This window comes from Nyctibius grandis, chromosome 1 (assembly GCF_013368605.1).
Source record: "Nyctibius grandis isolate bNycGra1 chromosome 1, bNycGra1.pri, whole genome shotgun sequence".
Taxonomy (NCBI): domain Eukaryota; kingdom Metazoa; phylum Chordata; class Aves; order Nyctibiiformes; family Nyctibiidae; genus Nyctibius; species Nyctibius grandis.
In genome coordinates this window covers 125,558,356-125,583,569 of record NC_090658.1, presented here as the reverse complement: position 1 = coordinate 125,583,569, position 25,214 = coordinate 125,558,356, and the positions used below count along the sequence as shown (strand labels likewise).

Genomic DNA, 25,214 nt, shown 5'->3' with positions numbered 1-25,214 from the left:
GGTCCCCCACGGGGACTGGGATTGCTATCTTGGAACAGAAAGCAGAAAGCTCAATCTATACATGCACAAACGCGCCAAGCACAAGCAGCCAATCTCAAATAAGACTGTTTACATAACAGTCCTGGTGTTGGCCACCTAAATCACTGCACACCCACCTAAACGCAGCACGGTCCAACTTTCAGTTCTGAACACCAAGCACTTTGGGAGATCAGGCCATGTTTAAATTAGCATCAACAAAAGGATCAGCAAAAGTGCCAAGTGTAAATACAGAGTTTTTCTCCCCCTGCAGAGACTAAGCTTATTCTGCCCCAGCCCCCCAGTTTAAATTATCATTTTAACATCTCAGTTGAGAAAGGATACATTTAAATTCCCACTATTTTTTTTAATTGACCAATCTATTTGTGTTTTATAAAATCTGCTCTCATAGAGTCTTAAATCAGGGAACAAGTTTTACCTGAAGACATAAACAGTTGCTTTCTTTAATTCTGTGTGATTCTGTATCTCTAACAACACACAGACATAGGAAGAATGCTACAAGGACATTTTCCTCAAACAGACTGTGCATCTAGTGGGTACTGATAACCTGGGATACTTTGAAATACTTTCAATTACCACAGTAGATTTTTTTTTTCTGGTTAATAATACTAATTAAATAAAGTGTTCCTGGTACTGACAAAAGTTTGCATCAGTGGATCAGTTTCTGGGCCACAGCAATTAGTAGACACTATATAAACATTGCCAATCATCACACAGACGCTGGGATCCCCGGGGTCTCTTGCCTCTTGCTGACAGCTCTGATAGCCAAAACAGTGGATTTCTACATGACGTGAGCCAGATACAGCTCTTGAGCTTGAAGTCAGTGCCTGCATGAGGTTTCACACAGACCCCTCACGAGACACCCTGGCACCCACAGCAACCCCATCCACCTCTCCCCGACAGTGCCTCCTTTCTCTGGTACCACAAATACAGACCCACAGCTGTTTTTTCCCAGCAGTAACAGCAGCGTCTCTGGTCACAGCCCAGGACCGCAAACACGAAATTGGAAACACGTGTTTCTCTTCCTGAAGCTCAGTTCAGTCCCCTCAGCTCTCAGTAAAAGTTAACTCTGAACATTTTAAGAGTCAGCAAGTGCTGAGTCCTCCCTCACAGCATTATCATCACAACTGTTGGGAAATCCATGGTGTTTTCTAGAGCAGGCCTCAGGACAGGAGTGCACAGACACTTGCATCTTTGTTTAACGTGCTATATTGATGCCCACAAAGCTGCATCCCTGCTGACAAACCAGAACAACTCTCTAAGGCACCAAAATAGCCCCAACTTCTGTGCTGCTGCTTCTCCTTCTCTCCCAACAGCAGCAGAACTGTCACTTGATATCCCCCCGCCTCGATTTCCTCCTCCAACACCTCTCAGCTCTCTGAGGTCTTTAAACTGCTGCCCACTGACACAGATACGTGACACAAAACCAAATGCAGCTCCCCATTGCGAGAACTGCCAGACCCAGCCATCCTCCTTCAGTTCCCCAGGCCCATCCCCTACAGCTCACCATGCAGCCATATCTCCAGAAGAGGCCAATAGTGGTTTTTAACTGGCTTCAACAAGGTTTTGGATTTTGTCACCTCTGCAAAGAAGAAATTTCTCTACCCCTGTGCAGACCTCCCTCAAAAAGCCAAACTGCAGCCCACACAGCTGTGATGGATGGGTTGGCATATATGACCTCCAGCTGAGGAGGAAAACACTGCCTGGGGCAAGGACCTCTTCAAACAGCAGCCTGAGATCCATACAATCTCATCACTCACAGCCCTGCACCAAGAGAAGGTATGGAGGTGGCCTGGGTTTGGCCCAATCTTTAAAGGAAGCCTAACTCACGTCTGTTTGCCCCTGGGGTCAAAAGCACAAACCCCATTACTGAGTTACACCACCGCACTGGAAAAGAAATTGTATCTGCCTTTCTCTTGAAAATCCCCCTTTGACAGCCTGCAGCTTTCAACACATGGAAATCCTGGACCTCCCTTGACACCATTGACCCATTCAGGGCTCCAAAACCAATATCAAAGTCTGACTAACGCCATTCAGAAGCTGTTAGCATGTAGATTTGGGTGATAATTTGGTGAATGGACTTGTCAAACAAATTGCCTTTATTATGGACTGATTAAATGCAATCAGGGAGAAGTGCCTTTCCCCTCCCAACTCCAGCCCTCATCAGCTCAGACAAACACACTGAGCCAATTAGCAGGGGGGTGGCGAAAGCAGCTTTCACTTGAAACCTGCCATTCTTGGGGAAAAGAAAAAAACAACCACAACAACAACAAAATATCTTTGTGCTTTCAAAGCCAGGAAGAGCGTCCTAGGACAGCTCCCGAAAGCTACGCAGGGCTCACCTGCAGGGTGTGGATGGGAGTTATCAGTATTCATTTGGCTTCTTGCCGGATCAGCTCCCTTAAGCAATGTGCTGCTCACATCCAGCTTGTGCCAAATATAATGCAAAGAACATAAATATTAAAGCAGGCCCAGGGGGAGCGGCGCTACTGGGGCTGTTATTCCTACAGCTTTATGTCCTGCAGCAGGGTTCTCCTGTGTCAGAAAAGGCACGAGCTCCCATTAAAGCTATTTCCATGCCTAGAAACCTAAGTTTTTGGCTTAGGTCCCTGCAGTGGATTCTCTGATGTCTGCAAATGATTGAGTTCACAGCACAGCCTTTTCCACACCGTGGCAGTAGCGAAGGGATCTGTCTCTGGCTAACATGAAGCTCGTAGCAATTGTGTAGATCTGATGCCACTACCTTTCTGTCCAACATGCCTGAAACTAGCTAATGAATGGGAAAGTCATTGAGGGAGGGGATAGAATTGGAGCACGGCATCATAATCACACAAGCGTAATTCCCTGCTGGTATGCCACTGGAAATTAAATGGTCACCTTGGCTGGCAGTGGGCAGAGCAGAATTCAACATGTGTTTGCATGAATTAGCTTCAGAGACAGGAATCCCATGGCTGGAGCTAGAGATAACATACAGGATATGAGCAATAGCTGTTGACTAAGCTTTCAACTAAGCTTTCAACGCCTGCAATTTAGGTTAGCACCAAAGACTAATTTTGGCCCCATTTTCATTAACCTAGTCCCTCTAAGGAGCAAGCTCTGTGCACTGCACATGAATCACTTCCTCCCAGAGCCTACGCAGAGGACCTGTGGCATAGCTTCCTCTGGTAGCAGAAACCATTGCTTTGTCTTGGACTCCCACCACAAATAGAAAAGGGCTAAAACAAAGGTGAAGTTTTATCAACCGGGAAGGATTTCAGAGAGTTCATTGCTGGGACTGAGATTAGGATTAAGGGTTTATAGTTAAAGCACAGAGACTCAAAAGACCAGCCTCTTACCCCACACCTCATCACAGTCTTCAAGCGTCACCTTGAACATAAATGGTATATGTGACACATCATGACACTAAGTCCTGAGCCTTCAAACAGCCCTGAGCACAAGAATTGATCACAGAATGAGATTAGATCAAGAGCCCATACTACAAGCAGCCACAGAGAAAAAATCCAGGCCTTCTTAAGAAGTGGCTGCAAAGTGCCTGATAACTCCACTCTCTCCCCAAGGACCTGCTTCCTACCCCCACACCCTCCTGCAAACGTCAATGTTAAAAGAACTATTAAAGAAAACAACTCCAAAACTCTTCACATAGTTCAAATACTTCACTTAAAAGGAATTTTAATTCTTACATCTCAAATTGCACCAGTCCCCAGCAGGACATGCACTCATCATGTTCACGTTGTGGCATTTGAGCTGTTCAAACAGGAGGGATGGAGCCACAGCGTGAGACCATGCGCTCGGAGGCCTGGGAGGTGAGATGATGGAGATACCACCAGCTCTACCAGCTCTTCCGTGAGCACCCCAGTTCACTGTATCTCTGCTTACCCTCTCAGGCTGCCTTCTCATTACCTGTGTAAAAAAGAAATCTTTCTGCAGCCAAGAGGCACACACCTTGAAGACCCAGCCAGTGGAAGAGTATTGGGAGCAGTGGGACATGGGTGCGCAATTCTTGGTAAGTCTTTCAGCCAGTCCTGTTGCATAGCTGCAGTGTGTGAGTCAGACCAGGGCTGCTTGTGATCTGCTTAGAGCTCAAGACTGGCCATCCCTAAGCTGTTTCTTTCCAGGGCTGGATCTATACACTCTGTCTGGCCCATCACGAAAATGCAATGACCTATTACTAACAGCAGCACCTCCTTGGCAGCGCTGAGTCAAACCAAGCTGAGAAGCTGCAGAAGCTTTCTTTCTAAACAAGGTCTACAGGATTGAGTTTAAAAAAACATTTTTCTCAAAAGAGCATCAGCTGCTTCTCTGGACAATACTGCTATTTGCAACCTGGAAAAGCCCTTCCATCCCAATAAGCTGCATCATCTTCCTCCAGCATGTGGGCAGCAGTCAAAGTGCTGCAGAAACCTCTCACAGGATCACAGCAAGCCTTGCATTCCTCAGCAGCAATAATTAATGCAAATCCATTCATCTCCTTGGGATGCAGACAATTCATGTTTTGGATGCACCACCTCTAGCTGGGATGGCATATGGTAAGGCTATAAGTCTTCCCCAAAGACGTTCACCTGCTCAATTCCAGCCATGCCAGAGAAGAACCCAGAACACCCCGAAGTACAGAAAAAGTACATGTGGCCAGACACCATTACAGTCAAATTACGTTAAAAGGCTACCCCGCTTCCATTCCTCGTGCCAGCTGGCAGTTCGTATACAAGGGTAACAAAACAAGGCGCTCCATCAGGTAGGGAGAGTTATCTGGGCCACTACTCCTTCACAGAGGCACATGGTGTGTGCTCTCAAGCATTGGAGGGAGACGAATGGGGTCTTTGCAAAATGTATTGGGGAAGCATAAGGTGAGATTTGAGGAATACTGTACCTTTTCCTACCCCTTTTCATCTTGTGGCTACCCAGCTCCTGAACTTAAAAAAATCGTATTTGAGCTGCTACACCCTGGATACAGCCCTTTCCTGCAGCAAACCGTTTCCTGCCCCACAAGGTACAGTCAGTCCAACAAGACTGGGGCCATTTGCCAAGCCTGCTATCAGAAAACATAGCTTGGATCTGGCGGAAGATTTCAACAGTTGTGGAAACAAGCAGGACGTTATGCTGTTGGGATTACAGACCCTGCTTCAGAGTGCAGCCTTGCCATGCACGTACACAGGGTTTTTAGCCACCCCTCTTCTCCCAAAGTGTGAGAGTACAGCTGGATGTTGCAGAAAACAAGATTTTGTTATAAACAACCTTCTTATCCATTTTTTTAAAAGGACAGCTTCTGCCCACCCTGCCAGGATCACCAAAACCTACTGAATTTGCTTCCATTGCTCTGGCTATGTTGCACACACACACAGTATGAAGTACCTTTGCTCTGGGACACTTTTGCACATTTTAATGCTTAGCAGTTTGGCCTGGCTGGGATAAACTTTATCTATATTTTAAAAGGACCTGTACTTTCCCCATTGCAGTTTTAGCTCCTGTTGTGCCCACTCCATGCACCCCTTCTGCATTAACTTGCTTGCAAGGAGGAGCACAGAGAAAACTCAATGACAAGAAAGAGAGAAAAACACACTAGAAACAGGGAAATGCCTCAGTCCTCTCCATTCAGAGGCAGATCTGCCTTGAATGGCAGCCCCCAGGACTGATCTGCCTCCAAAGAAGACTGAATCACAAGCAAGCCAGCCCCCTTAAATTCACATTAAGACTTCAAGCTACCATATATATTATCCCCGCCTCCACCACAAGCTCTTCCTTTCTAACACACATCTCTCACAGCACGCAGACACACGCACTCCCAGGCAGTGAGCAGCAGTGTTGTGATGTGTTGAAACCAGAGTTCAGTGAGATTCAGCTCTTGTTAATGGCACTTTTTCATCAGCAGACTATAATTGGCAACTCTTATCTGCTACAAGAGTTTTGCATCACAGATCTAAAGAATATGCCAGACTACATCTTCACACTAAGACCCAGAATTAGAACTGATATCCCAAAAGCAAAGTGAAGAACCTCATTAGCCATTCCCAAGCAAACTAATAACCCTGCTCAACTGTAAAATGAGACCTATTATATTTTCTCTGACCCATATGTACATTCACAAAGAAGAAAAGCAGAAAGGTAACTCTAAAGTGTCTGATGCAGCTGTACATAGTTATAGAACTTACATGGGACTCCATACCTTCAAAGTGCTCTGTATTTACCTACTGTGCACAACTCAAAACAAGGGCTATGAACATTGTTAAATTCAGAAATTATCTAAAAATGAGACACTTCTTCTCCTGGCTTAAGCAAACATAGGCTCAGAATATAGTTTATTCTGTGCACGTAACATGTCCTTTATCTCAGCTCAGGAGACTTTTGCAACAACCAGGAACTGTATGTTAAAAGGAGGGGAATCTGGCCCATTACAAAATAATTGGGTCTTGCTATGTTAGCTTTACTTTGTGTCCTAGACCTTCCCAATCTCCTAACCTACCTCTTTTCACTCCTCAGAGAAACACAGCACAAAACCTGCTACAAACTTACACAAGTGAACACTATTCCCTTCCTTGCTCCCAAAGTTACTCAGACTACCTCTGCTGAAATCATTTTGCTAAGGGTTATTGAGAAAGGCTTTTAACAAACTCAAAATCCTCTTACAGAAAATGCTTTTCATCAGCTTATTTTAAAAAGATTAAAATTACTCCCCACATAACTATCCCAGATCTGCCCACATCCACTTCCCCTGAGCTGCTCCTGAGCACCGTAATAAGAGCTCCCATCCGTGAGCAGCCATCCAGCACGCGAAAGGATCGGCGCTTCTCCCCTACCTGAGAAGTCTGCAGAAGTCTTAGCAAAGTTGCTGAAAGCTGTCAAGCACATCAGTCCTATGAGGAAGGTGGGAGACACATCTGGGCTGCACATCCTCAAGTATCCTCACGGCTTGTTTTCTTCCAGAGAAAAAGAAAGCTCTTTGTGCCCCAGTCCGGTACTCCTCATTGCCCGGAGAACGGCGTTCGTCCCATTGCTTGGAAGGATCACAGCGAGCAGCGGGGAAGGAAAAAGCACTCAGCACACACACACTCACATCCCTGGGAGTGAATGAATCCTGGCTGAGTGAGGCTGACGAATGAGACAGACCTACCTGAGCCTTGGCGGAGGGCCCAGGGTCCTAAAAGCCATCGCTTCCCCCCCAAATTGCTGCAGACTGTTACTGTGCAGCTGTCCAGCAGCGGCACTGCGAGCTGTTAGGGGGGAGAGTCGGGGCGGGGGGGGTGTGCCCTGGGGGGCTGGGTTGGAGAAACCCGATTACTGTTGTTTTAGACACCCAGGGATCTTGTCTCTCGGGTGTAGACAGAAGGATGGGCAGTATTTTCAAAGGAGGTAGCCCAAAACAAAGCGCCTGAATTCACAGGCGTTTGGACAATGCCCTTAATGACATGATTTAACTTGGCCAGCCCTGAATTGGTCAGGCAGCTGGACTAGATGATCGTTGTAGGTCTCTGCCAACTGAAATAGTCTAGTCTAGTCAATTCCAGGATTCACACGGATTTCTGGAGCACAGATATTTGTAGCTGCTGCTGAAATCAGTGTGAGCAGTGGTGTCCTGCCAGACTGGTGACAGGACAATTCTTCAGCTATGTCCACCATTGACAGTGATTCTACAATGGAGGAGACTTCGCATGGGCCCAGGGATCAAACCCTCTGGGATCTCATTGCAGGACTGGGACTGGTGTCAGCCCACATATCCAAAATCCTTGTTCCTTTTGACAGCAGCCAGCCATGCCAGGCTCCCTCTGTCCCACTGGATCCCTCTCCCCCCCATCAAATCCAACAGAGGATGGTCACGCAGATCCTAATCTGTGGTGTCCAGACCCAGGAGACCTGTCTCCTTCCATAGCCATTGCTTTCACCTCCAACTAGCATGGCCTTAGCTGCCACCTCAAGCACTGCTCATCCAGCAGAGCTAAAAGAAGGCTCTAGAAGCACATCCAGTGCTTGATCCTGTCTGATCTCCATCCACTTCCTGGCAGCATTAAGCCAGCCATGCTAACTTGGAAGAGCTGAGCTGAGCTCTGAGGACACAGAGGGGGACTGGACTGGCAGACCTTGTTCTCTCTGAGTACAGGAAGGAGATCCCAGACTTCAGTCACCAGCGTTAGCTGCAGCTCAGGCATAGGTTTGCATATAAATAATGGACATAACCAACATTTCTAGGCTAGAGCAGAGGCTGAGTGTCAGTGCAGAGAGTGGGGGATAATTTTCACAGGCAAAGCCAACACCAGCCATTTAGCAGTCTGTGTATACACCTACACAAACCTATGGAGCAGCACCATGTGGGGCTGCCAGGGAAGGGGAGATGGAGCCAGGCACACATACAGCTGCTGAACAAAGCTGCAGCTTCTATCCAGCAAAAATAACCTGAGTGGGAACATCCAAGGAAAACCACAACTGGTTTTTACTCCTCTGTCCTGTTCATCCACATGGAATTAAGTGAAACTTTCCAAAAAACATTCACCTTAGAGGTGAAAACAACATAAGAGGCTTCAGCCCAACGGGCTTGAGGGTTTTTTCAGAGCTGAGTGCACTTGTAAAGAGTTTCTTATCCTGAAATTTCTAACAATGTTTCAGCTGTTCTCAGATGAAAATCAGACTGGCTGTTAGATTATATGTGAAAGACATTTTCCAGAGTGCTGCCATGAATACCACAGCCATTGTTTCCACCAGAAATCTGTGCTGGGATGATCTGTGTGCTAAAAGCAAACCTCAAGAGGAGCTGTAAGTCCTGTGGCCCTGCTTCCTTTGTGTCCATACTGTCACTTGCTCAAGTTCCAAACAGTCACACTGAGGATGAGGGTAGTGTGGAGAATCTTGCGTTTGAGCTTGAATCCTGTCCATGCCCCGTCCACCCAGACCATGTGAACAAGAGGCTGGCCTGGCCTGAATTGCCCCTCAGCAACCCTCCTTCCCACAAACAGCTCTTCACACACTGAGGATCGGCAGTGAAGGTGCAGATGAGTCACCTCTCAAGGACAGTGGTGGCTCTGGGTTGACCTGACAGCACAGACATACCCTGAGGTCCAGCAGTCTCTGTACAATCCAGTCCCCATCCCTGCTCTCTGCAGACAATCCTGCCACCTTACCTTTTTGCAGAGGGCTGCCTAAGCAAGATCAAAGACCAGGAACTTCTATGAGCTGCCTTACTCTTTATTTCACCTGAGGCTTTAATCCCACATGTCAGACCTCTATGACCCATAGTTTCCAGGGTTGACCTAAGTTTTAAAGAGAAAAGATCAGGACATTTGGCTCCTAGCATCTACCTGTGATTCTTGTCTCACCTAGTTCTGCTGCCCTTGCCAAGAGGAAGATTCACCACTATTGCCTTATAGGCATGAGATAACCACACCTACTACCAGATTATCAGTCAAAGCTCCTTTTCAGCATGACAAAGAAATAATAGGGCCCCTGGAAAATTATCAGCGCTCTGGAAAAGGGAAGCACTATTTGCTGAAAAGAGCCCACCCTGTTAGCAGGTGTTGATTTTACCGATTAAAGGGTAATTAGGTTTGGCTGACTCAGTATATGGGGAAGAAAAAAACTCTGGTGAAAAAGGGTTTAAGGCTAAACATGGGAAGTGTGCCTGAGTAGCCCTTTAGGTTGTTGTTAATAAAGTCAAACCAGAGAGGAGGAAGTTTACACCAGTGTCATGTAGGGGCTTTGTTTTTAAGCAAGTTTGTAAAGATGCCTTCCAAAAGGAAAGCAAAAAGCAGCTCTTGCTGAACAAAAAAAAAAAAGAAAAAAAAAGAAAAAAAGATATATTGGCCTTTGAGAAACAGACAATTCAGTTAAAGCCCATCTCCATAATGCCCTTATTCCTTAGGGCATGTGGGAACATCAGCTGTGTGTTTCAAACGGAAAGAGGCCACCTGTCCCAACTGCAGCACAGACAAAAGGTGGTCTCTCTGCCATGGACAGTCTCATGGGGTAAACATGAATCAAGGGGACACCAATATGGATCTTTATTTTTAGGACTAACAGCCCTTGAAATCCAGCCATCCCTTCAAATATGTCTCCTGGGGATAGGTAATAAAGCATATGATGATACACAATCTCTTCGATCCCTTGTCCCCAAAGCCACCCAGAAGCAGGAATAGGTCGTTACTGATACAGTTCAGCACTACATCTTAGCTTGGAGGAATGATTATTTGCCCTCTTTCTCTCCACAGAGCAACTATGGACAATGACTGCTTTTTTTCAGATACAGCATTTGGGTATACTTAAAAACACTCCTTCCCTCTAGAAGACACTGAGCTGGGTTTTAATACCTTCCTGACCATGGCAAAAAGCACATGGGGTCTACGTGCCCACTTACAAAGCAAAGAAGTTCACAGCACCTAGTTACATACACAGAGCCTAGGCCTGAGGTCAGCACCTCTCAGCTTCCCCTGCAGTAACCAGTGCTGTAGCCACTCAGCACTGAGATGCAGGCGCACAAACCAGTCCCACCTCATGGGGTACTTCTCCAGCCAGAGCTAAACCATGAGTTAGGCACCTGAATCCCAGCGCGGCTTTAGTTCGGGATGCTGAACAACTGTACCTCAGTCCTCCTTTTTGACCATGACACTAAGTGCATTGTTCTTTCTCCTCCCATACTCCCCTCTCTTGCAGATCCTCTCCTTCTCCTGCTACACATAAAACGGTAATATCTGAAACGTGCATGCAAATTCCCGAAGTGCTTTAAAAGTACTTAAGTACAACTGCAACTGGGGAAACTGAGGCACTGAGAAGTGAAGCATGGACTTTGAATGGACTTTGGCCATTCTCAACAGGCAGGAAGGAATCCTGCTTTGGAGTTCGATAACATGAACACGGCCAGAGGATGTGTGCTAAAAGTGCCACCAGTGTTTCAGAAGTTCTTAGTAGCCATGATGAAGACACAGTGGCATGGGCTAAGAACTGAATAAATAACCCTGGACCCAGGGCAGACTGGTACTGTCTGTCAGTGCAACAGCATCTTCTCCATCTTGCTACTTGAGCAAGCCTGATTAGAGCTGCCCAGGAGTGACAGTGCATCCTGCAGTCCCACCTCCAGATTCCAGCACAGCTACAGCCCAGACTGCCTCCTGCCATGCCCCCACCTATTTACAGCAGTTAGCAGGACAGACTGTTCCTACAGAGGCGTTCAGCAGCGACTGGGCTCAAGTTTGAGCTGGTGAAGTCAGTGAAAAAAAACTTATTGGCTTCCCTGGTTCAGGGCCAGGACTGTCTTCTCCTGTGAGAGTGAACCAACAACAGAGCTCTCTAAGTAAGTCCCTCACATCCTCACATCTACGATCATGGATGGATTTGAACAATTCTAGATTGCAGGAAAGCCATTTCAAGGCAGAGCTGAAGAACGTGTGAGGAATATACAGCAAGCAAATCTCTTCATAACTCGGACAGATCAGCTTTCGCCTCCAGCTTATCATTGCAAGGGGCACAATGTATTTCCCTCGTTTTTGTACAGACAGAAAATTACACAAAAAAACTCTGGCTCACAGATCACAAACTGGTAAGAAATCAAAGGGAATCAGAGGAAATGCCTTTCTGCTGAATTATTAAAATTGATCCCAAGTGTAATTCCACTGGCATCAGTGCAAATTCAAGAATGGACTAGGTCTGCCATTTGCAAAAAGAAGAACAGGTTTATGTTCTCCTTTCACATGTGCTTAAAATACATTTTCTTTTCCCTTTTTTAATCTTTTCTATTTGAAAGGACTGTTTCAAGAGTAACTGTGTGCTTCCACATGCATCTAAGTGCACGTCCATATGCACTCAGGACACGAATATCCCCAGTTATTTGTTTTACAATGGTCTCAAGAGACTATCCAGTGACAAAGTCCAGGTGTGCTGGGCATTGCAGACAGTGCTGGACTATGTCATCTAAGACAGCTTAAAGGAACTTACAAAGGCATTGAAGTTCAAGTCATTCAAACCTTTGCAGTCTGTAGCCACAACTAGGAATTAGGGAACTCCAGTTAACTTACTTCTAGGGCAAGAGACTCTTCCCACTGCAGAAACCTCATAATGAAATTTTACTGCATTCACTGCTCGAAGACACATCGCTGATACCTACTGCAGTAATGCTTTCTTACTGGACCAGCTACAAAGAACGCAGAGGAAGGAAGGAGACTACACAGCTGGCTTACAACAGATTTGCAAATGTCTGAGTTCACCAGGCTAGACACTGTCAGGACTGAAAACAGTGTCACGTGCAAAGCTGTGTCTGTATGCTAATCATTAGCTTAGTGGTTGCAAGCAACAGGGAACTGCATAACAACTACAACTACCTGAAAGGAGGTTGTAGCGAGGCAGGTGTTGATCTCTTCTCCCAAGTAACAAATGATAGGACAAGAGGAAATGGCCTCAAGTTGTGCCAGGGGAGGTTTAGATTGGATATCAGGATGGATATCAGGAAAAATTTCTTCACAGAAAGGGTTGTCAAGCAGTGGACCAGGCTGCCCAGGGCAGTGGTGGAGTCACCATCCCTGGAGGTATTCAAAAGACGTGTAGATGTGGTGCTTAGGGACATGGTTTAGTGGTGGACTTGGCAGTGCTGGGTTGATGGCTGGACTTAATGATCTTAAAGGTCCTTTCCAACCAAAATGATTCTATGATTCTATAAGACTAGTGTAAAAGGTGGCATTTCTATACACAAGTAACTTGCCTCAGAAACACCCCAGCCAAGGTAAAAAGTGACTAGAGCCCACCCAGCTTCCAACCCCTTTTCGATTTCGCTGGACCAGCCTTTTGCAGTAGATTGACACGCCAGCATCACCTTCCCAGCCTTCCCCTGCCAGCCACTGTGGTGCTTGTCCTCTGCCCTGTTCTGCAGTTATCCTTTGGGTCCTATTTCATGCACAGCCCTTCTCTAGCTGTTCTCAACCTGAGAAGCTGTTCCCCATGGAGAATCTTTTGTATTTATTACTACACTGCTGATAATTTCTTGCTCCACTTGCCAACCCCATCTTGGACATACATAACTAGCCAAACCACCTTCTCCCTCCCTGCAGTGGCAGGTAAAATCATTTATTTTCAGCTCACTGAATCTTCCTTGGCACAGCACACCAGCTAGCCTCCACATAACCCTCCCTCTGCAAAATGCACCTTCTGACGTTAAAGGAAATGCATCTGCGTTCATTAAAAGGAGCCCTAGGCCTAAGTGCTGATTTCAGCCGGTTTGGTTTTCACCAAAAGATGATTGCCACAAATGGTGTTATGAATACCTAGGAGGGTTGAGGGCTTCTTCAGCTGGTTTAGGAAGCCAGTGTCCATAGCAGCCACTGATTCTGTGGAAGAGAAGGCAGAGATGCAAAGCTTGTAAAGTCCAATTCTCAGGTGAAAGCCCTGCCGTGAATCCAGGGGAAGCTAAGTGAGACAAAAGTGAAGCAGCAGTTTCTCTCTCCCACCTATCTTCATGCAATAATACCGCACACGGTTGAACCAGTGTCGTGGACAATAATGTTATGATTTCTAAAGGGGTTTTGCAATACAAAGGATATTGGATCACATTTTCTCCTCAGTTTAGTCACTGTTCACGCAGCAATGAAGAGCAGAAATTGGCTTGCTTTGTTTAAAATAATGAGAAGCTGTGACTTTGAGCAATTGGGTAATAAATTTTTGGCTTGCTTTTTCTCCTGCATGAGCAGGTTGTGATAGTAGATATAATTTACTATGACAAACCACTAGCATTAATGCATTAATCAAGAAAAACAAATGGTCTCCCTTTGAAATCTCCAGCCCACCTAGAGAGAGTAATGGGGTTATAAATGAAGAAAGAACAAATATTGACTCTATGAAATGTAAAAGTACCTGGGAGTTCACCCATCAATCTTTAGATTACACTTGCCTTTCAAGATGAATGGGATTTCTTTCATAATCCATTTTGATTATTTTTTTTAAGCATCTCAGGAAACAGGATGGGGACATTCAACTCAGTGCTCTCTTCAGGTTTTCAAGATATTCCAGACTGTTTCTGAAGGATACCTCCAATTTCTGGAATGAGGTAGATGCTCCCAACCCAAGAGCTGTCTTTCAGTTTGACATAAGTACTGAAGAAGCTGCCTGGACTGGTCCATGCGTTATTTGTTTGATGGTGTTTCTAGTGCAGCTTTCTGTAAGATGGCTCCAGAGACTCACCCTCCATCACTTACACTGTGGAGACTCAGGGACACAGACACCCCTTGGCACCTGCACCCACAGAGCACTCAAAAGGACCCAAGAATTTACTGCCTAAGCCTCTGGCACCATTTACTGAACTTAGTCTTACTTTGTCACACAATCTTCATCCCCCTCCAAACTCATAATGTCTCACTCACTTAACCTCTGAAGCTATACCTGTCTTCTACACAGACTATTGGAGTCTGCTTTAGATTCATTTCAACTTTGGCTTCAACATTAGATTCAATTCTCTTAAAAGTATCTTACTGGATCAGAAGATCAGAGGAATCAAGTGTTTTATGAATGCCAAGATAAGCCAGTGTTGCTGCCCCGTCTGTAACCTGTAAGGGTGCCAGGCATCCCAGAGGGAACTCAATACTGAGTGGGGACACAGCCAAGAGCCAAAACCCCAGACAAGCTGCAAAGTCAGTCGCATCTTTCATTCTCGATGATCTGAAAACACCACAGATTCCAAGAGGGGTTTAAAGACACTTCTGACTCCCAACATACAGCCAGTATCTACTGAGGCACTGGCAAAGCTGCCAACAGACCAGTTCATATTTCATGTATCACCTGCACCCTGACAGAAATCATTGGCGCTTGTTTTTTTTTACTTCTCCTATAAAGGTTATACAATATCAATTTATCCTTCAGGGCTGGGACACAACACAGGGAAAAGGAAACGGAAGAAAATAGGTGTGCATGAACACACAGGTGATGTACCATGGAAGCCATGTCCATTGCCAGGGGCCGTCCAGGAACCTCGGGCTCCGGGAAGCAGATGTGATCACTTCTCCAGCAACTGCACGAGAAGGGGAGAACACGCATCTGGTCTGCCAGAGTTAACCACATTGGCTCCAACAGGAAGTAAGCTACAAAGCGACCTATACCTGAGGGTGTTTTGACAGAATGAGCTGAAGATTTTCCAGTCCATTGCTTCTCCAAGCTCAGTGTTAGGATGCTGTGTCTGAAGAACAGTTCTCCCTCTCTTCTTCGCTTGCTATACAGTAAGGTAAAAATTGTAATTGTGGATGCTTGATGGCCACCTTAATGAACAGTTGCTCAAGCCAGAAGAGTCTGGCACTTTAGGTTATTTTAAGCAACATTTTGGGATATCTCCAATTATTAAGTTTCAGCAAGGTGAACTCACCTTAAGCTAACCAACAATTCATGTCTCATTAAAGGGAAGCTTCCAGAAAGGCTAGAGTTGCCATCAGATTGTTTAAATATTCTAATAAAAGCCACTATACTCAAACCATTCTGGAGTAGTTTGTAGAGCTGTTTTGATACCTGGGAAAAACAGGACACAGAGGAATCCAGGAAACCATGCCCATGCTGACATGGTTTTGCAAGACAGCCTGAAGGATTCAGATACTCCTGGTCTGCAGCAACTATGAATGAGTTGACAGTTGCTCCATAAAGGGCACGATTTAGCTAGGACAAAAACAGACTCTGGGCCACTTTTCTCAGGAAGATGTCACCATGGAAGCCACAGAGCAGTGGAGCTACTCCACACCACGGAGTCTGTCCTCATCCTTCCAGTTAGCTTCTTGGGCCTCCATTTCTCCACTAGAAAAGCAGCTCAGGAGACCCTCAGAAGTGCTAGGTAGCAGCCCAGCATCTCCTAGCAAAAAGGGCATATTGAATCATAGAATCACAGAATCACAGAATGGTTGGGATTGGAAGGGGCCTCTGGAGATCATCTAGTCCAACCCCCTGCCAAAGCAGCATCACCTAGAGCACGTTGCACAGGGTCACGTCAAGGTGGGTTTTGAATATCTCCAGAGAAGGAGACTCCACACCCTCCCTGGGCAGCCTGTTCCAGGGCTCTGTCACCCTCAAAGTAAAGAAGTTTTTCCTCATATTGAGACAGAACTTCCCATGTTTCAGTTTGTGCCCATTGCCCCTCGTCCTGTCACTGGGCGCCACTGAGAAGAGTCTGGCCCCATCCGCTTGACACCCACCCTTAAGGTATTTGTAAGTGTTGATAAGATTCCCCCTCAGTCTTCTCCAGGCTAAACAGACCCAGCTCCCTCAGTCTCTCCTCATAAGAGAGATGCTCCAGTCCTCTGATCATCTTCGAATGCTTGAGGGGATTCACCCTTTAACCTTTCTTCCTCCCACTCTGACATTTGGGTGATGCCCCTGTGAGCAGAGGTCACTTCCCAGGTCTGTACCCGGTGTTAGGACTGTACAAACCAACGAAACACAGATAAGAGGATGAGAGATACATTTGTGCCACACTGTTGCATAAAGGTCAGAGGAAGGAGCTTCACTCCTAAGGTAACAAATGCCAAAGTAAGGTTTTAAAAATGAATTATCAAAAGCAATGTTTCCACTTTAAAATCCAACTGAAACCAAACTGTGCCAAGCCTCAAGGTCTGTATTGAGCCAGTGCTCATTCCCACTCATAAAGGAGGTTTTTTGCACACTCAGAGAGGATGAGGTGGGGAAGGTTCTCCAGGAGCCAGTCCCATTCCTTTGGGAATCTGGGGACATCCAGCTGCCTCTTCTCAACCCTGAATGCACAACAGACCACATCTCCAGAGCAGCTCAGCCCCTTGTAGACATCTCTTTCTGTTTAGAGACATAATAACAATAACAGCAGGTGTTACCACCTTTTGCTGCATTTCCTCTAAAAAGACATCCAAGTTCCCTTGGGAAACATTAAAATTCACTTCCTTCTTCATACCCTCTGACACTCCACAGACAGCTGTGTTGGGGCTGCTGCAACATGGCCTCAGGTGTTCAGAAGAAATATCTGGGATTTCAGACCGCAACACAGCCTGTTTCAGAAGGTGATAAGGACAGCCTTCATCTCGGTGCTGCAGAGATCGATGCACATATCTATGCTGGGACTGAAGCATCGCATCCCTGGCCTCATGGGGACATGAGCAGGTTAAATCCAGACAGCATGTGTTAGATGCAGGTAGGCAGGTCAGCTCCAGCCAGGAAGCAGCCTGCCCATGTTCTCACAACTCAGAGTAAGAGCCCTGCCCCAATCCTTGTAACAAGTTTTAGGGTTTCTGAACTCACATTCGGTGTCATATAAACCCAGATGTGTCCTAGACCTCAAGTAGCTGCCTCTGAACTTGTTCTGAGACAACGCCGGTACAGCCTGTTGGGCATCTCCACATCAGAAACTTAGACTCCTTCCCTATCTGGCCAAAAGCAGCACGCAGTCTGAGAAGGTCAGTTCTTCAGGCTTTCATGCTTACAACAAAGATGAGCTAAAGCACAGAAAACAGAAATGAACAGCTCAGAGTCACAAAGAAAGGGTGGAGCAAAACACAAGGCAGGTCTCCTTCATTTCTGGGTAGTCCCTAAACATCTGCCCTTTTTCCTCTACTGAGCAGAACCACCATTCAGTGAAATCTTTAGAAAGGAAATGTGTTTCTACATAGGTCCAAGAGAGATCAGTTGTACTGGTGATCTGAGAGAGAGTACATTGTCTTTATTGATACACCTGCAAGGACACAAACATCCGTGGAGGAAGACAGGTCACCGAAATGCCCGTGGCAAAAGAGGTTTGGTTTTGAGGCTGGAGGTGGGAGCACGTCCAGCTGGATAACTGACTGAACCCAACCTCTCAATGCAATGTTGTAGACAAAAGGCCTACCTCAGTACTGGATATAAAGACAGGTGAAGACTGTGAGCTATTGCATCTCTGTATTTGGGACAACTGTGAGCACTGCTGAACCGCCGTGTTCAGCTTTGAAACAAACAGTTCAAGAAGGATATTGAAACACTGGAAGAGACTGCAAAGACAGTATCATGAAGGATGGTGCTTAATGGAAGGCTTTGGCCACATCCACAGATGAGACAGGATCAGGTTAAGCACCATTTTCTCTCTGTCTGGATTTTCTTCCCAAGGAAACTCAGATGCCCAGACAGTGAATCCCAGTGTATTTTGGTGGGAACAAAAACGAGCTGCAGGGCACAGCATCCCTAGAGTGAGTCTCGGCTGCCTAGACATTGTGCAAACACACCCACAGGGTGCTCCATGGGACATCCCTGCTCCTCCAGGGTAGGTTTGGCTAAAACTTCTTATCGAAAAGAACTTAAAGAGTGACTTGACCATGACTACCTGAGACAAAGACACCCACTTAGTAATCGGGGGCCATAATTCAAGCTAGGTAAACACTCACAAATAAATTTTGTATAATAGCAGTAACAAACCACAGATGAGCTTTCCCAGGACCTGACAGGGGGGACTAGAAATAGGCTAAACTCAGAATTAATTCAGAGAAGTCCAAAAGTCTGTTTAATCTTTGCCTGATCACCAGAGCACAGTGATGCCTTTAATTTATGAATTTCACCCTACTCCTAGAAGCATTTTACAGAATTGATTAACTCATGCAATTGTGAAGTGATCCATATTTTCATAGATTTTTTTATATAGGCAAGAAAAGTAGGAAGGCAGCCCTTCCTCTACTCTGTCTGAACTGACAGTGAAGAAACTCAAGGTGAGTGCCTTGTACTTGTACTTCAAACTCAAGAAAGCTGTCCCTGAAAAAAGAAACCCAAGAATAGGCGGTCCACCATGAGTAAGAAGCTCACACATACAACTGATGAACCTAAGGTAACGGCTGTCTGCAAATCAACCTTGACAACCTGCACTTGTGCTCCTTAAAAATGGAAAACCTGACCAGCTTAGCCAAGCAAATCAGCAGTGCCTTGATGTCAGGGTGCCTTGATGCCTGGGTGCCTCAACAGGCCACACAGGAACTAGACATGGAGTGCTGGGCCCTGTAGGGCACCTCAAGTGAAGTGAGGTTCACTTACAGCTGAGCTCGATGCAGGTCCAAGCTGTCGAGATGGTCTTGTTAGGCTGCAATCAACAGTGGTCAGCCAAGGAGTTAGAAACGGCTCCCTTACACTGAAGCATTCAATTCTCTTCTTTAAAGACAGTTGTGAGCCACAAATCTGCTGTTTTCTAAGCTGTAACCCACACATCTCCTTACAGCTGTTTTGGGATCTCCTCGATCACCATTAAGTTATTGGAATTACCCCTATATCTTCTATTCCTCATCCCCTGAGATATATTCTTCTGCCTTTTTAATAGTTAGGCAGTGACAGGAACTTAAAAAAAAGAATAATCTTGAGAAGGGATCTTTGCTTCAAGGGGTGTGCTCAGTGTTGGTGGGGATTTTTTTGTATTTTAAGGGTCAGAGTGCCCTCTTCTGTCCCATCCATGTCCGGATTATTAACTCTTGTGTTAGATCACTACATTATCAAGAAATACTGTGACTTGTCTTCTGCACACCCTGCCATCTTCTAAACAACAGTTTGGAACCCAAACAGCTGATCACAAACTAGAAAATAATTTTCGTTAATGTGGGGGCTCAGACAGGCTGCAAAGTCAGCTGCCACCAGTAAAAGGGTCTCAGATTGATCTAATTAGTTGACAAGGTCAGGCATATTTTGAAGTGAATCTGCAAAGCTTAAAGAGTGGGTTGTTATTTGTGGGTCCAACTCTGCATCTAAACTTCGCCTCTCTCCTACCTGTGTAGCTTCTAATTGAATCCAAACTGGTACTGACAGAATCACAGACTGGTTGGGGTTGGAAGGGACCTCTGGAGATCATCTAGTCCAACCCCCTGCCAAAGCAGGGTCACCTAGAGCACGTTGCACAGGGTCACGTCAAGGTGGGTTTTGAATATCTCCAGAGAAGGAGACTCCACAACCTCCCTGGGCAGCCTGTTCCAGTGCTCTGTCACCCTCAAATAAGTTTTTTCTCATATTGAGATGGAACTTCCCATGTTTCAGTTTGTGCCCGTTGCCCCTCGTCCTGTCGCTGGGCACCACTGAGAAGAATCTGGCCCCATCCCCTTGACACCCGCCCCTAAGGTATTTGTAAGCATTGATAAGATCCCCCTCAGTCTTCTCTTCTCCAGGCTAAACAGACCCAGCTCCCTCAGCCTCTCCTCATACGGGAGATGCTCCAGTCCTCTGATCATCTCTGTAGCCCTTCGCTGGACTCTCTCCAGTAGTTCCTTATCTTTCTTGATCTGGGGGCCCAGAGGTCTGAGGAAATCTGACTGAAACACACATACCAAAAGTAACTCAATAACACCAATATATATAATAATTTCTAAACTAACCATGATGAAAACACTGGGACTGCAGGTTACCTGAATTATGGACAGAGCTTACAACGGCCCAGAAAAATGGATTACCTGAGCCTTTCTGCCCCGAAAGCCCCCAGGAGGGTGTTTCTGGAGGCCGCACAAGCCCCGTGGTGCAGCAGCGCCCGCGCCGCCGGCCGCAGCAGGGAAGCGCCGCCGGCCGCAGCCCCGCTTCGCGCTTGGCGCTACTTTGGCCCGCGGCGCTGGCCGTAGCGGCGCTGCGCGCATGCGCCGCACGCCGAAAGCGGCCGCAGTCGCTATGGCGGCCGCCTGCGGGAGGCTGGTGCCGCGCAGTGCCGCCGCCCTGCCCGCCAGTGAGCGCCGTCCGTGCCCCTTATCCCCCTTCAGCCCGGCGCCCTCCTCCTGCCTGCGGCGGGGAGCGGCTGCCCGCTGCCTGTCGCCGTCCCTCAGCGCGCCCCGGCGTGTTTGCCCAGAGAGCGGGGTCGGGTGGGGGTGTCCTCGGTGGGGGGTGCCCCGGGCCTGCGTTGCGGGGGTGGGATCCCGACCTGCGCCACTGTGAGGGGGGCAGTTCAACCTGAAAACACGGGGTTTTTACAAATATTTTCTTTTGACAGGGTGTTTTTCTTTCTCGAGCTATCGAATTAGCAGCGATGGAAAGCCAGCAAAATTTCAGCCGCCGCCAAAGCCCGTCATTATTGACAAGCAGAAGCAGAGAGAGGAGAGGAGGTAGGGCGTCCTGGTGCTTACCACAGCGAGCCGTGTTCAGGTCTGCGGTCAGGCTGGTGATTGTGTGAGCGCCTTCTTAAAGCTCCAAGGTGTTACTGCACAAGAAGTATTTGCAAAGTTCTACAAAGATAATTTATGTTGAAACATGCTTTAAAAACTCTTAAAACACTGTGGTGTAGAGTTCCTGAAAGAGTGAAACAGGAAAAAAAAAATGTGTAGCGGTAAATATTTTTGCAAACTTGTGGTTGGTGTGTGAGGTTTTCCTCTGTTAAAGCCATGCATCTCTTCAGTGTGCTGCAAGGTGACAAGGACATGGGTTCTCTGTCTGCCTTTGGCTTAGACCTTGAGATCAACTGTACGCACATACATTACGGTTTATGAAATGGAGCTGCAAAATGCTTTTGTTTTATACTTAACAAAAGTTTGGATTTTCTTATAGGTTCTTGAGCCCTGAATTTATACCTCCCAGAGGGAGAACAGATCCTCTTAAATTCTATATAGAAAGAAAGGATATGATACAGAGACGGAAAGTCATCAACATCCCAGAGTTCTATGTTGGTCAGTAACAGCGCTAGAACTTTGGTAATTTTGTATTTTTTGTAGGGTGGGATGATAAAAGGTGTGGTTTCATGTTGCAGAATATCACAGAACATTACAGTGTTGGGTATGTTAGATCAACTAGTATGTGTTTCTATACATACTACTTCATATTTTAATTTCATATTTACATCCAGTTTCCATTAAAAGTACAATACTAATGTGTTTCTTATGTGTTTTTTAAATCCTGGCACTCTAGCATGTGGTTTACCAGTAAAGCTCAAGAAAGGTAGATACATTAGATTATGTGTATTCAGTTTGGATAATGAAGAGTACAAGATAAAGGTGAAGGTGTAAAGGTGAAGAAGCTTCATAGTTAACCTGCAGAATCACTTTAACATGTATTATTTCAGGGCACATTAGAAGTTTATTCTGTTTCTGGCAGTTTTCATGGAAAATAAAACATGTTCGGAATGTACCTGAATGCATGCACTCTGTCTGACTCTTCCCACGTTTTGGTACATGTTTATTTGAACAGTCTATTTATTTTAATTAATTTTTTTTGGCAGGCAGCATACTCGCTGTTACTACTGCAGATCCGTATGCCAATGATAAAACCAACCGGTTTGTAGGCATCTGCATTCAAAGAGGAGGAAAAGGACTTGGAGCTACCTTTGTTCTTCGGAATGTTATAGAAGACCAAGGTGGGTTTTTAACTGTGGTGTTTATGCTGGAAATGGTAAGGAAAAAATGATGAAGTTGTATGTGAAAGGGTATCTGGTGTAGAAGTTTAGTCTGGGCAGAGGATGACAATAGATTAAGGTGAAATCGTGAGTCTTCCTGCTGGGGGATACTGCAGGTATAAAACTCTGTACACAGAGATGCCGATTTGGCATATATTTGAAGGCATGGAACTGCTCAGTAATTTTATGTCTATGTACTTAGTGATTTTTAGATCTGTATTCTGAGGAGACTGAATGTGATCCACTATGGTTTGCTTTTATTTGAGCCTGGGCAGTCTAGTGCTAGCCACGTAAATACTAGCCCAGCTTGAGTGCGGTGTATTTGCATGAACTGCAGCTCTACGTGTGCACTGTTTAACAAGCAACAGATTAGCAGAGTTTTCTAATAGGTTCATGTGATTCAGACTAGATAGGAAGAAATTTTTTACGACGAGGGTGGTGAAACACTGGACCAGGTTGCCCAGAGAGGTGGTAGATGTCCCATTCCTGGAAACGTTCATCAGGTTGGATGGGGCTTTGAGCAACCTAATCTAGTTGAAGATGTCCCTGCTCATTGCAGACCTTGAAAGGTCCTTTCCACCCCAAACCATTCTATGATTCTATTCTAGTTTATGACAAAATGGGGGGCGATGCAAATATTGATATTCTGAAAGCAAATATGAAAGAGGTGGGTGTCTCTTTATATACACTACACATACAATGAATAGATAGTAACCACCATTGGAATCAAAAGGGAGTAAAATTTAAAACCCAAGCTTGGCTTCCTCAAATTCAAGCTGTTCAGGGTCTCTCAAGCCATTCTGTTATTGAAGACTTGACTTGCAAAAGAAATCTGCATTTGCCTGTGCAGACACAGTGGGTGTGTACAATCACACGAGCACACAGCACTGTACAGTGTAGTGCTCTGTGTAAATAAAAGCAATTCTTGAATAATACAAGAGTGTATAACACTGAAGAAATACTAATTTGGTGTTTCAATTTCTAACTAATTTGGTTAATTAAACCGGACTTTCTCTAAGGCGTTGAAGTATGTTATGAATTGTACAGTCCTCGAATCCAGGCGATTGAGGTTCTGAAGCTAGAAAAGAGGCTGGATGACAACCTGATGTACCTGCGAGATGCCCTCCCTGAATATAGTACTTTCGATATGAATATGAAACCTGTGTCTCGTTTAGACCATGAAGAAATTCCTGTAAACAAGGTAGGAGCCACATGTTTCAGAGGGAAAGTGGAGGGTTATTTGGGTAACTTTCATATCTGAGTGATGTCCTGGCAGGCCCTTAAACAGCTCTTTGCTACGTTAGTTCTCAGGGTGACAAAAGTTACAACATAAGGGAAGTCTTTATGCTATTTCTATAGTGAGAGAATGTTGGGAATGTAACTACCATCCTCAGTAGTTTATTTAGAAGACATGCGAGGAGTAGTGGCCTCCACCTGCCTCTATATAACGCTGCACAGAGGAAAGCTTTTCTGACAGAAATGTTGTTAATGTTGTTACTGATTTGGGAGTGGTAGGTGTCAGGAAAGAAGGCAAGATTGGAAGAATCAGCTAAAATCTGTGTCTCAGAGAAGATCCAGAAGCCAGCAGACCCTGTCAGTGTTGTCTAGTAACTCTGTAACTCAGTGATCATTCCTCCCTTTCCCTGTCATGCTGCTTTTCCTTTTCCTTAATAAGGCACAGGAGGAGAACTACAAAAGATGAGTTAACTTCACTTTATGTGTCAGTTTAAGGACAGTGTAATAAATCAATTTACAAGATACTGTGACGAACAGTCGTGTGGACGCAAAAAATTCCTTTTCTCCTAACAGTTTAAAGTAGTAGCTCCTTAACAGACTGACAAATTGGTTTGTTTTCTCCTACTTTCATTCTGTTAGAGCAGCAATTCTCTCACCTTTTGCTAAGCTCACCATCAAAATTCTGATTACTTAACAACTTTTTTTTTTTTTTAATCTTTCACCCTAGCTGCAGGTACGAATGAAACCTAAACCATGGTCAAAACGGTGGGAAAGGCCAAAATACAATATAAAAGGAATAAAGTTTGAGCTACCTGAAAAAAAAATGAAAGAAGCACAGAAGTGGAGCCAGCCATGGCTGGAGTTTGATATGCTGCGAGAATATGATACTTCAAAAATAGAGGACAAAATTTGGAAAGAAGTGAGTGAAGAGCTTAAAAAATAATAATGGTTTTTGCAGTCTGGGAATTACTGAGAAAATATTTACTTTGGATTTACTGTATGGATTATCACTTGTCAAGTTTTGTATACACATAGGCAAAATAAACAATAAAGTTAACCTTTCCAGAAAATGTTGAAATGTACAGACTTTTGTGGTTGAACACTAACTTTCTGTTCCTGAAAACTGCCCCTCCTCTCTCTGAGGAGTGTAATGCTATTTTCACCCCTTCTCCGGAAATGAGAAGCCTCCTTTTTTTTTTTTAAATTACAGGTAACAAGAGGAGTTTGCGTCACCCCCTCAAGTTAGTTGTGTTGTCATTTCCAAATACTTCTGGTAGTGGCCAGTTGTAGAACTGCTTGACTCGTAACTTAAGTGTTAACTGCCTCCCCTTGCTTACAAGTAACCCTTCTTCCAGAAGGAAACACATCCAGAGCTAAATTGTGATAGAACATCATCTATTATATTTTTATAATAGCACAAGGCTGGTTGCTTCAGGGGAGACCTTTAGCGGGGATGGACAAAGGAAAACAAGAGAAAAGCAAGGAGATCATGAGCTTCTGCTGACTGCTGATCAGCTAGTGCGTTTTTGTTGGCATTCTGAGAGGAAAAGCAACAGCACTTCACCATTATTATAAAGCAGGATTTGCAACACAACTTGTAACTCCTGAAGAAAATGAAGGCTAATGGTGGCTGAGGTTTTTTTTATACTTCTAACAACATTCTTGTCACATGTTAAAAGAGTTGAAC

At 45.4% G+C, this 25,214-nt stretch overlaps 2 protein-coding genes across 2 annotated transcripts in view; one reads left to right on the top strand and one right to left on the bottom strand.

Annotated features, from left to right (window-relative positions):
- The window catches only part of EVA1A (eva-1 homolog A, regulator of programmed cell death), a 218,113-nt gene extending 211,192 nt beyond the window's left edge, over window positions 1-6,921 (bottom strand). The window contains exon 1 of the mRNA XM_068410978.1: window positions 6,828-6,921. Within this exon, the coding sequence (XP_068267079.1) occupies window positions 6,828-6,921 (94 nt within the window). The remainder of the gene's footprint in view (window positions 1-6,827) is intronic.
- A 13,635-nt stretch (window positions 6,922-20,556) lies between these two features.
- MRPL19 (mitochondrial ribosomal protein L19) lies at window positions 20,557-24,597 on the top strand. Its single transcript, XM_068408770.1, has 6 exons — window positions 20,557-20,638; window positions 20,900-21,011; window positions 21,451-21,569; window positions 22,118-22,252; window positions 23,311-23,492; window positions 24,255-24,597. The coding sequence occupies exons 1-6, from the start codon at window positions 20,584-20,586 to the stop codon at window positions 24,468-24,470; spliced, it is 819 nt and encodes a 272-aa protein (XP_068264871.1). The 5' UTR covers window positions 20,557-20,583; the 3' UTR covers window positions 24,471-24,597.
- The last annotated feature ends 617 nt before the right edge of the window (window positions 24,598-25,214 follow it).